Source organism: Melanerpes formicivorus, unplaced genomic scaffold (genome assembly GCF_026170545.1).
Source record: "Melanerpes formicivorus ecotype bairdi unplaced genomic scaffold, bMelFor1.0.p_v2 SCAF_74, whole genome shotgun sequence".
Lineage (NCBI taxonomy): Eukaryota > Metazoa > Chordata > Aves > Piciformes > Picidae > Melanerpes > Melanerpes formicivorus.
The window spans coordinates 3,279,817-3,292,367 of record NW_027142426.1 but is presented as its reverse complement, the minus strand read 5'-3'; the positions used below and the strand labels follow the sequence as shown (position 1 = coordinate 3,292,367).

Here is a 12,551-nt window from a genome sequence, read left to right as displayed (position 1 = left end):
GTCCCCTCCAACAGATCCAGCAAGGACAGGTCACCACAAAAAAACAACTTGACTCTGTGGAAAGACTCTCACCCCTACGCCTTGAAAAGACCCCAAAAGCAAGGAGCACCCCACTGTATGTCAGATGGAAAATGTTTGGAAAGTGTTGTCTAAATACTATGCCTAGCATGGCACTCACCAGCCTGATGATCAGAGGCCACCAGGACGGTTACAGCCACGAGATTAGGACAGATGAGGGTTTTTTTTGCCTCTCACTCAGTGAAATCCTTCTGGGAACCTCAACACAATTCTGCTTAATGTGATTGTCTTAAAAAAAACCACAGAAAGTTCTCCTACTAACCCTTGAAGTGTTTAAGAGACAGATAAAAAAGAGATCAAATCATTCTTTGTCCTAATGGCAGTATGGCTAAAACAGCATATGTTTAATACTTGATGCTGATGTTCTTCTCTTGCTGGAGAGTAGGAAAACCAGGAGACAGCAGAAAAAGCCATGCAGTTCACACATGTATTGAAAGCAGAGAAAACATGCATTCAGGATCCACAGTACACAGCTCTGCCAGCCCAAACCCTCAGGAGTCTGGCCCCAGGAAGGGAAGACATCAAGGAAAGAAAAGGGGAAAACAAAGGCATCTTAATTTGTGTGATTTTGGTACACAGAGCCCCAACCCTGCACCCTGAGGATGCATCCCCAAAACTCACCTCTGCCTGGGAATGTCCTCTCACATCTGCTGTGGCCACCCAGCAATGCTGGGGAAGGCCATCACCATGAGGAAGGTGTCATGGTGGCCAGCTGCTGGCATGGGTTTCCTCTCCCAGTGCTTTGCTTTGGGATCCTGCACATCCTGTAACAGAGTTTTGGAGGTACCCAGAGTTATGAGGTAACGCAGTGACTTTATACACCTTAAAGACAAGGAGCAGGGTTGGAAAAGACAGTGTACAGAGCCTGCAGAGGCACAACTACAGCATCACCACACTACTGTGTACCTCTTTCCCACCATCCCCAAGCACTTGTGCTGTCACCCCATCATGTAACCATGAGAAGAAGGACCAGTCCTGGCCAAGAGGAAGAAGTGAAGCTGTCCCAGCCCTAGTCAGCTCCTTTTGACCCCAGTGAGCAGTGGTGCCGCCAGGCAGGTATTTATCTCCTCTTGCAACATCATGGACTCAGCTCCCCTCCACTCCCCGCAGCAGCTCTGAGCACAAGTGGAATCAAATTGTTTAAAACAATTCAATGCAAGCTACCTCCTGCCCCTCATGTATCAGCCACCCAAATCCAACCACCACCACCTGACACAGCCCTCAAGTCTGCTCAGGAGATATAAAGAGCCACAGCTCAGGGACCCCATCACCACACCCAGCATCCCAAACGGTGCTATCCCATCCTCACGCCACTCTGCACCATGCCCACCCCAGCAGGGCCACAGATTTGATCGGTGTTCCCAGACAAGCCCTTCCCCAAAAGCCCTCGCTCCTCCCACCTGCATCACCCCCAAAAACACAGGTGAGACAGCAGCTTTAGCAAAAATGTTTAATCTCTCCTTGATGCGTGTGTTTATTTACAAGTACTAAATCTGAAGAACATTAAAATAGGAAATAGCAGGATATTTACACGATCAAAGGGTGTCTGACCAGCCACGCTGGCCTCTTGCTTCAAGTCTGAAACAATCACAGAAAGGTAATCAGGACTCTGGATTATTCATTTTCTTTTTTTTCTCCCCCCCATTTAATTTTCTAATTTTTTTTTAAACTATTAAAACTCTCTTGTCTCTCACCAGGTCCACGCTAGGTTCCCCCTTGCTTTCTTAAAGGACAGCTCGTTGTGCGCTTTGGTCGGGAGCGGGTGAGCCCAAAGGGGGTCCTGCCACCCTTCCCTTTGCTCCCTGTCCCCAGGCTGGGAATAGCCCCGGGGGTGGCACAGGGCTCCTGCTGGAGGGGGACACCGGGGCCAGGCATGGGGGACACTTCCAGGCTGGATTGCAATTTTTATTAATCCCAAACTGAAAAGGCAATGTGAGCAGAAGGGGGAGGTCAGGGAGGGACCTGCTTGCTGCAGCAGTTGGGGATCAACCCACAGGGTTCATCTGCCTCCAACAGTGGGGGCAGAGCAGGAGCTCCCCAAAATGCAGGCTCAGGGCAGGGGATGCTTCTCTGTCTCACCCCATTTTGGGGCACAGGTAAAAGGAGTCCTGTGAATGCTTCCCAGCCTCTCCCTGCCTTTGTTTGTTCCTGGGCAGGGTTAAATGCAGACGGTCAGCCTGGCTCTGCTGCTGCCAGGCTGGGGCAAGGGAGGAAGGACAGGCTGCCTGGCACAATTAAGGACACTGGGCATCACACAAAAGGCAAAGGTAGCACCAAGAAGCATCAGAGCTGCGGGCAGCTTTGCAATGCCAACCTCACCGACCACCAACCTCCCAATTAGAGGCAGCAAGGAGACCCTGGAGGGGTGAGGAGGTGCCAGGGGAATCCTTTAGTGGAACACATTGGGCACCCCAAACCTCCCCAGGAAGAAGCCAACAAAAAACATCCACAGAACCATACCTCAGGCTCTCAGCATTGCATGGGGCAAGGGGAACTCAGAGAGGGAAGTCAGCCCAGAGAGTACAGTCATGCCATGGTGCTGCCAGCCTGCCTGGTACAGCACCCTAGAAGCCTCCCTGCTGCCTGAGTCCAGCTTGGGACCACCATGGCCAAGAAATTCACCTGTCCCTCTGGCCCAGCAAAAGGAGTACCCACAGCACTGCTGCCAGCAAAGTAGCAGGCTAATAAACCCTTTGCTCTAATGGTGCTGCCAGCCCTCTTTTGCCAACAAGGACATTTTCAGGGGGATGCTCTTAGAAACACTTCCAACTGGCAACAGGGAGAGTTCCATCATCCACTCTCAATCATGACACAAACTATGCACTTGGCTCCCTCAACAACATCCAAAGTTCCTCAAGACATTCTTACCACTGAAACAGGCAGGACCCATCGCACTTTTGGATGGAGACTTCAAAGCAACCACTCCCCTTGCACCAGATTGCAATGACCACCCACACATGGTCACCATCCTCCAGGTGATTTCTAGGACTTCCACCAACACCACCCAGCCAGCAGCAGCACGAGAAAAAAGCTCTGGGCCAACCTTCCACCAAAGGAAGCTGTGGGCAGCCCCCCACCCCATCACAGTGACAGTGAGTTCTGCAAACGAGCCCCCAAGAATCACAGAATCACCAAGCTTGGAAGAGACCTCAAGGATCATCAAGTCCAACCCGTCACCACCCCTGAGGAGGATCTTGTCCCAAGGGAGCACCCAGGGAGATGCTGGCAGCCAGCAGCGGCCTTGGCATGAGTAGGCACACAGCTGTCCTTTAAGGCTCTCCAAGGACCACATTTGAAATCTGAACTTTCTTTTCAATTTTTTGTTGGTTTTGTGGTTTGGGTTTTTTTTTTTCTTTCAGATGAGAAAGGGACAGATTAATTTCCAATAAAAAACCAAAAATAGAGAACAGGTCTAAACAAACCTCTAATATTCAACACTTGCAGGGTTATTTTTTTGTTTGCTTTATGCTTTTTTTTTCCTTTTCTTTTATCTCTCCTGTTTCTTAAAAAGATCAACTCAGACTAAAATCTAGCACAGTCATGCAACAGCCCACAGCTCTCAGAAATCCAGCGACAGCTCAGGGTTCATAGGTTTGGGAAACAATTATTACTTCTTTTTCCATAGTTTCGCTGTTGTGGTTTGGTTTTGTTGTTGTTGTGGTGGTGGTGGTGGTTTTGTTGTCATTGTTGGGTTTTTTTGGGTTGTTGATGTTTGTTTGTTTGTTTCTTTTTAATCAGCATCTTCTCCTTTCCCTCCTTATTAAAACAAAACAAAACCAAACGAAAGTACAACACAATGAGAGATGCGCAAGCTTCGCCCGATTGTTCTGCACGGTGAGAAAAGGCTTGGAAATTTCTTCCAGACCATTTTGGTATCCTCTTTCCCTTTTTTTTTTCTCTTTTTTTCTCTCCTCTTTTTTTGTTTCTCTTTCTTTTATTTCTTTTTGTTGTTGTTGTTGGTTTTGTGTAGCAGTTTGCTTTGTTTTAACCGGCTGCGTAAATTCGTTTCGTATCTATACTGGTTCGCTTCTCCTTCAGGTAACTACACAGCACCCCACTGGGGCACGAGAATTAGATTGTAAGCACGTATATATATATACACACTTTTATTTTTATTTTTCTTTTTTTTTTTAATTAAAAACTTCATTATTTCTCCCCCACCCACCACCACCACCACACACCCCACCCCCACCCTTCCCCCCCTTAACTTGCGATGTAAGGGAATGGACAGAAATCAGCCGGGCTTCTTTCCGCTTGGGTTTCGACAGCCACCCGCTTCTGGCAGAGTCTGGCCCTGTCTGCCAGGGCCTGGGCAGCGGTGGGAGCTCTCAGTACAGAAAAGGAAAGGGTTTTGTTCTTTTTTTTTTTGGGGGGGGAGAAGGGAAGTTTTTGGTCACCTGCTGCCATTTGGGGCAGCATTCGGAACCTTTTAATATCTGGGAAGCACAAACCCACAGTATCTGACATTTTGAAGAGGGCAGCTGAGGGAGAGACCTCAGGTTTCCAGCGAACTCCCAAGCAGGGCGGAGGTGGCAGAGGGGAGGTGGGGTGACAGCAAGGAGAGAAAGGGGGAGAAAGAAGGAAAAGACAGAAAGGTCAGTCTTGGGCAGAAAGTCCTGCACATGTTCGGGTTTCCTGGGTGGAGGGAGCAGGCAACAGTCCTGTGGCAGCTGAGCACCCCAATGCCTCAATGGGCTGGTCACCCAGCAGGGTTTGCTGTGGGATCCTGGTCAAGAGACATGGAGGAGCTGCCTCCCTTTTCCCAGAGGATCTGGTCCCTTCCCCTGCATCAACACAAAAAGATGATGGAGGGGAAAAAAATAATAAAGGGGCTTCATTCAGGCTGTTCCAGTGTAAGGGGATCTGCCAAAAAAAAACCCCAAGCTGGCTCTCCACAACAGCTCCCCAGACTCCTGTGCTTCTAAAGCCATCTATTACCCTGCACTGTCCTGGGACAGGCAGGAGCAGGCAGCACTGCCCAGACCTCCCTCTGGCCACCAGATTAGGAAAACAAGGACGATCTCAACAAAACACCGACCATCCCTCACTGATTTCCCCCAGGAAAAGAAAAACCAGCCTCGGGATCTCCTTCCCTCTGAGATCCTGACCTCCAGAACCACTCCAGCAGCATTTTAAATAAGAGCACCTATTCAGCTAACAAAATTCCCACTTTTTTTTCTTTCTTTTTTTTTTTTTTAAAGTTTTTTTTGTTTTTCTGCACTAAACAACATTCAAATAAAACATGGCACAGGACATATTGTAGAAATATCAAAGCTCAGGAATTTCTCCCTTTCCTGCCTACCCCCTACTGCTCCCACCCCCAAATCTCCCCAGCATCAGTCCTTTAGCTTATCTTTTAAAAACCAGTTTCATTATTTCGTTGCAAAGGTTTAGAATCTTCTTTCTTTTCCCCCTCCCCTTTTTTTGTTATCAATTCTTTTTTTTCTTTTTTTCCCCTCTTTAAATTAAAAATTTTGTTTCTTTCATGTAAATTGTGCAAATATAGCAGTTAACACTAGTGGCAGAAGGCCAGAGAGAGAGAAAAGGGGGTTAGAGACAGAAAAAAGAGAGGAGAAGGAGAAGGAGAAAGAGGAGAAGAAGGGGCGGATAGCTGCAGGGAAGGAGGGGAGAGCAAGTCAAGTACAGTAAAAATAGAAGCCCACCCACCCTCCCTCCACCAAATTAACAACAACATCCAAACGCCAGCCCAGAGAGCCCCACGGTCCCGACCCTCCTTCCTTGTGGGCTCAGGAGCTCTGCCCGGGCAAGGTTTGCCCAGCGGGTCCCATGGGGCAGGCAATCCCCTTCTCCTCCACCCGGCTTCGCCTCTCTGCAAGGTCCCTGCTGCATCGCGGTGGGCCTGGGGGCTGTGTGTGGTCGGGGGGTTACATCGATGTTGCTGCTGTTGTTGGGATTTGGGGTCTTTTCCGCTAAAGCGCGAGGTTTCCTTGTTCGTTCACGGGAAGCATGCGGAGGCACGGCGGCTCCTGCAGGTCCAGCCAGCCCCAAAGTCTTCTTCTGCCCCTGGCTGCCGCTGGCCGGCCCTCCCTCCTGCTGCCTCCGCTGCCCGGGATGCTGGCACCACACCGCTGCCTTCTCAGCTGCTTAAGGCCATTGTGTCGATCGCCTGCTCCAGCTTACTCCTCAGCCGCTGCCTCCGGGCCTGCTCATCCTTCTCCAGTGCAGCTAAAATCTGGGGAAGAGAGAGAGAGGAGAAAAGAGGGTGAAGAGATGCCCTCTGACCCAAAGTGATTCAGAATCACAGAATCAACCAGGTTGGAAGAGACCTCTAAGATCATCAAGTCCAACCAATCACACAACCCTAACTAATCAACTAGACCATGGCACTAAGTGCCTCATCCAGTCTTTTCTTAAACACCTCCAGGGATGGTGACCCCACCACCTCCCTGGGCAGCCCATTCCAACGGGAAATCTCTCTTTCTGTGAAGAACTTCTTTCTAAGATCAAGCCTAAACTTCCCCCTGTACAGCTTTAGATTGTGTCCTCTTGTTCTGTTGCTGGTTGCCTGTCACCACACTGGCTCATCAATGACATCAGGCCAGAGAGATGTGAACATCCACCATCAAATGAATTGCAACCCCAAAACTAAGACATCTTCCTGCAACATCCATGACTCCAGCAAACCTGTAACCTTAGGAAGGCAGGAGCTGTATTTCAGCCACCATGATCAAGCCATGAACTGCTTCCACAAGCACAAAAAGACCAAATCCATAAGGCCTCAGCTGCCACCAGTGATAAAACCCTGCTCATCTCTACCCAAGGTGGATAACAGGGAGACACTGGGGTGATAGAGAAGGAGACCAGATAGATGCACCAGCAAAGCCTGCCTTGCTAAGAGCCCTCAGTCCTGTGCAAGGGGTATATCCACAGACATCTGAGGATGACATTCCCACTTGAAATCCCCTTTCTTTAAACAAGGTCCTGACCATGATGACAGACAGCAGGGTGGAGGGATGGTTCCCTATCTTGGGCTGGATGTAGCCATGCCAGGTCTGATGGAGCAGGAGGGTGGAGGAAGGGGCTCGGAGTGGGGAGAAGGAAGTAATGAAGTGTAAAATGAAGGGGCAGTTGCCCTCCCAGCAGCCAGAAGTCTTGTCTCACTAACATTGTGCCACCAGAACAGAAAAGCTGATTTAAAAAACCAAACCTGACAGGAATCTCATCTCCTCGGGTGAGCTAGTTGAGAGAGCAAATTTTTTTGCAATTAAATATCAAGGCATCCGTCAAAGGGGACTTGATTAACCATTTCATTGGCTGCATAATTGGAAACAAACTGTTGTATAATTAATAGACTTACTAGGAGGCAGGCAAAGTCCATCAGGAGCCCTACAGGTAACTTCTTAATGGGGAATCAGCTCCCTTTGATTAAGAGCTGCTGCAGTGCCGGCAGGCTGTGGAGCGGCGCACAGAGCGTGCTGTGCAGCTTCCCCCATGCTGCCATGCAGCAGCCTCCAGCCAACACCATGATCTGGCTCTTGGCCAGGCTTTTTGGGCCAGGACCAGGGTGGTCCCTGTCTACTGGGGCAGTAAGAGATGCCTGACAGACAATCTCTTCCCACAGGAAAGCTGCATCTCATCACCAGCATCAGTTCCTGAGGACAGGAAAATTCACCAGCAAGAGCTGAGCCCATCTGATTTACCTCCCCTGGCAGCTACAATCCTGGGCTGCAGCTGGACTTGCAAGAAAGCTGATGGATTCTGCCACAAACCTGCTACTGGGGACACTCCCTCATCATTCATCTCCACAGCCACTCTTGACTGCCATGTTACACGCAGCATAAAACAACAGCACTCGCCCAGAATCACAGCCCCATGTACCTGAAAGGTGGCTGAGCTGAAACCGGGTGAGACTGATTCAAGAAGTGGAAGAGAAGCCTCTTCTCCCCACCTGCTGCCTCCATCTCTTCCAATAAGACAGCTGTGTATTCTGGGATGCTGAGGTGTTGGAATATTCCAACACCCCCTGCATTTAGTTGCTCCTCTTTTATGTCAGCCTTACAGAAACACTGCAGGCGAGGGGAACCTGTGCCGAGTGTGGAGATGCAGGTTTGTCACCTGCTGTAAGGAGCCAGGACCACTGATTACTAAGATGCAAGTACCCAAATGAAAATTAATTATGATTTTCATCCACAGCCAGTGACAGCATATTATTGCACTGAACAACAGGAAAAATTATTCTCTCCCATTTTGCATCAAAGAGGGTGCAATCGGGCTGCATATAATTGTGCTTAATGAATGAAAACAAACAAAGGGAACAGCTGCGATTTATTAATCCCATTACAAATAATAAAAGAAGTTCCTGAGAGCTGTGAACACACTTGTGATGCTCAGAGAGCAGGCGATGGCAAGACACTCAACAGATGTCAGGCTGCTGTTACAAGAGGACTGGTGCCCCTAAAGAGCAGCTCATTAATGCTGCATGGTAGCCTCCCTCCCTCTTGCCCAGTACTTGGAGGATTTCTTCAAGGCTTGGGGGACTCTTGTCCTGGAGGAAGCAAAGATTTGATGATGGCTGAGGGATGAGGGCTGCCCCACACCGGATCTAGATCCTCCAGACTGCTCTTCTGCCACTCTCACAGCAGACGCAGAGCTGTTGTACAAACTGTAAAACCACAAAACCCCTTCCTGGCCAACACATCACACAGAGCTATGAGGAGCTTGGATCTGCCATCCAAAGCTGTTTGGGGACTGGCATAGAGATCCAATCAGTATGTCATCAGTACACGACCACCAGCTGCACGATGACTACCACAGAGCACCTTCCCAAGCACCAGAGTTTCCTCCCATTCCCATAGGCAAGCCAAGCTTTCCTCCTCCTTACTCCTGCAAAGCATCAAGTTCCACAAGGATTCTGGCTATCACAGTCCCAATGCTGACCTTAGATCCAGGGGCCAGGTCTGCTATGACCTGACCATGGACTTCCTAAATTCATAGCTCCAAGGCACTGGGAGATTCCTCTCAGGCTTGCTGGAGGGTATGACAGGGGCTCTGTTTCCTCCACCAGCCCTTTCTGGGCAAGATGATGTTCTGGCTCTCTGTCACCTAAATAAGCCACTGTTCAAACACAATCATCCATTCCCTTTATTGGGACAATAAAACCTATAGTCTCATGTTCTATGTATAGATCTGTACTTTACTGTAGTTACATATTTTATTGGTTTAATAAAAAGATGTGGGGTGCATATTTGAGCAGTGCTTTATGAAGTTAATTTGTATAAATTACAAGAGAGGGGTTTTGAACCATTGTTGCTGATGTTCACCAAGCAAGCACTGAAGAAGCCACCACCTCTAGCATTCCCATGGAGCAGAGCCAGACAGCACCTGGGTAATCACATGGTGTTGGTACTGCTGCAGCACAGGGTTGGTGGCAGCTGACAGGAGAGGCACACTGAAACACCACTGTGAAATCTACAGCCTCACAGAGCTCGTGTGCCAAATGCATATTGAAACAGGTGCCCCCCACCTTACTCACTGCAGAAAATACTGGGAATGAGAAACTGCCTACACCAGCCCCTGGTTCCACTTTTCCCAGACCTTTCCTTCCCTACCAGCCTGAAGCACAGATATGGACTATGCTGCTCTCCCACATTTCAGAGTGGTTTCCTATAGGAAGAGATAGGAGACTGCAAAGAGAGATGCAGAATACAGAATTAACCAGGTTGGAAAAGACCTTCGAGATCATCAAGTCCAACCCATCACCCAACACCACCTAATCAACTAAACCATGGCACTAAGTGCCTCATCCAGTCTCTTCTTAAACACTTCCAGTGATGGCAGCACATTCCAATGGCCAATCTCTCTTTCTGGGAAGAATTTCTTCCTAACATCCAGCCTAAACCTCCCCTGGTGCAGCTTGAGACTGTGTCCTCGTGTTCTGGTGCTGGTTGCCTGGGAGAAGAGACCAACTCCCACGTGGCTACAACCTCCCTTCAGGTAGCAATAAGGTCTCCTCTGAGCCTTCTATTCTACAGGCTAAGCAACCCCAGCTCCCTCAGCCTCTCCTCATAGGGCTAGTGTTCCAACCCCCTCCCCAGCTTTATTTCCCTTCTCTGAACAAGTTTGAGCAACTCAACATCTTTCTTGAATTGAGGGATCCAGAACTGGACACAGCACTCAAGGTTTGTCCTAACCAGTGCTGAGTGCAGGGGCAGAATGTCTTCCCAGCTCCTGCTGGCCACACAATTCCTCATCCAGGCCAGAATGCTATTGGCCTTCTTGGCCACCTGGGCACACTGCTGGCTCATGTTCAGGCTACTATCAACCAGTACCCCCAGGTCCCTTTCTGCCTGGCCGCTCTCCAGCCACTCTGACCCCAGTATGCAGCACTGCATGGGGCTGTTGTGGCCAGTGTGTACAACCTGGCACTTAGACGCGTTAAATCTCCTGCCGTTGGACTCTGCCCATTTGTCCACAGCAGATGAGTGGCAGCCCAGGCTTGACTTCCCACCACGGCACCTTACCTCGTCCTTGTACTTGGTAATGTAAGAGTAGATCTCGTGCAGCGCGCTCATACTGTTGAACTGGCTGAGGTGTAACCGCGACTGCTCCGCCAGGTACGCGCTCATGTCCTGGTCACTGATCGCTGGCATTTTAGCTATATCTGCATAATATCTGCAAGGGAGAACAGAAGAGCAGGTCAGAAGCAGGGACAGACAAGGAGATGGGTCCCTGTGATGACACTGAGAACAGTCGCTGGAGAGGTGTGGTAGTTTTAGGCTGTGCCTTGTAACTTTTCCACAGACCTTGGACAGACAGTAGTAGACTGTAAAGAAATCACTACTGGATGTGAAAAGGAAAATAATGGGCAGTTCTAAACAATCCCATTGGATAGATAACAAACATAAAAGTTAGATCTGTAAACTAATCTTCTCTTTTTTTGCTTCCTTTGCTCTAGCTGATACTAGCTCTGGCTTCTGCTGGCTTTGCTGACCTCGGCTGCATTGCTTTGTTGTGGCTGAGTATTAACCAACAACTCTGCTCTTTCTCTTGTCCCATGTGTACCAGGGGGTAGGGAAGAGAGCAGGGGAGGGGAAGCTATTATTAGCCTCCTGGTTTGTCCGGGGGGGGCTTGTGCTGTTTATAAATTGTGCATATGTGTAAATATTGTGTATTTTGTACATATTCATTGCATTTCATTTTAGTTGTAGTTTTGCTTGTAAATACAGCTTCATTTGCTTCCAACTGAGCTGGTCTGGCAATCTTATGCTGGGGGGAATTTTCACCCCACCACAAGAGGCAAGGTAAAGAGCACCTTGCCTCCAAGCAGAGACCATCACCCATTTTAGCGCTGCTGCTCATCAAAAGGTCCTCTGAGCAGTCTACAGGGTGCTCAGCATCATTAGGATCTCACTCCTAATGAAGCAGCACCAAGCTCAGCCAAGCCCAGCCCCGTTCTTCATGCAGGGAAGCCAGAAGCTGCTGCTCTGAGCGATTTCCCACTCTCTCCTAAATCACACATCTTTACTCCTTCCCATCTTGTTGACATATTTTGCCACCAAACCACATCCAGCAGAATCCTCCATGACTGTAGTGACACTTAAGGCTTTGCTACCATTCTCCTATGGTCACCATGTCACTAAAGCCACCTTGCATTCAATTAAATGCTTGGTGCATGAACACAAGCTCACATCCAGCCTTTGTAGTGATACATGCCCATGTGGTTATGTCTTCCTCAGCAACAGGCATTCCACACAGCCTATGGCTGCTGCTGGCCATACTCAGAAGCTGCTGCTCACCAAAGAGCTACAAGGAGCTCTCATTTTCAGCGAAAACCAAGGCTGTACAAACATGTCTGTGAACTCATAGAATCTAAGCAGCAGGAGAAGTAGTTGATGATTTAAGGCATGTCTCGGTCAAATGACCTGGTCCTTTCCTGCCTTCTTTGTGCTTCTCTCTACCAACCAGACACTATCCTTGCACCAGAATGAGAGGACACAGTCTCAAGCTACGCAAGGGGAAGTTTAGGCTCAAGGTGAGGAGAAAGGTCTTCACTGAGAGAGTTGTTAGCCATTGGAATGGGCTGCCCAGAGAGGTGGTGGAGTCACTGTCCCTGGAGGTGTTCAAGAGGGGCCTGGATGTGGCACTTGGTGCCATGGTCTAGTAGACATGGGGTCTTGGGTGACAGGTTGGACTTGATGATCTTTGCGGTCTTTTCCAACCTTGTTGATTCTATGATTCTATCTTACATTTCCTAAGACACTTTAAGATACTGAGGGTGGTGAAACAACAGAAGAGGTTGCTCAGAGAGGGGGTAGATGCCCCATCCCTGGAAACACTGAAGGTCCGGTTGGATGGAGCTCTGGGCAACCAGATCTCCTTGAAGATGTGCCTGCTCACCACAGAGGAGTTAGACTAGATGACATTTAAAGGTCCCTTCCAACCCCAGTCTACGATTCCACAATTTGTAGTCCTATCCCATAGCTGACCCCACTGATACACTCAGCAAATACAGC

General features: G+C 49.1%; 1 protein-coding gene across 3 annotated transcripts in view; it reads right to left on the bottom strand.

The window, feature by feature from the left end:
- Positions 1-4,427: 4,427 nt before the first annotated feature.
- The window catches only part of PLXNA1 (plexin A1), a 124,827-nt gene continuing 116,703 nt past the window's right edge, over positions 4,428-12,551 (bottom strand). For all 3 annotated transcript variants that reach the window (XM_068163797.1, XM_068163799.1, XM_068163798.1), the window contains exons 31-32: positions 10,560-10,710; positions 4,428-6,271 (exon numbers count right to left, since the gene is read on the bottom strand). In XM_068163797.1, coding sequence (XP_068019898.1) covers positions 6,176-6,271; positions 10,560-10,710 — 247 coding nt within the window. In that variant the 3' untranslated portion in view covers positions 4,428-6,175. The remainder of the gene's footprint in view (positions 6,272-10,559; positions 10,711-12,551) is intronic.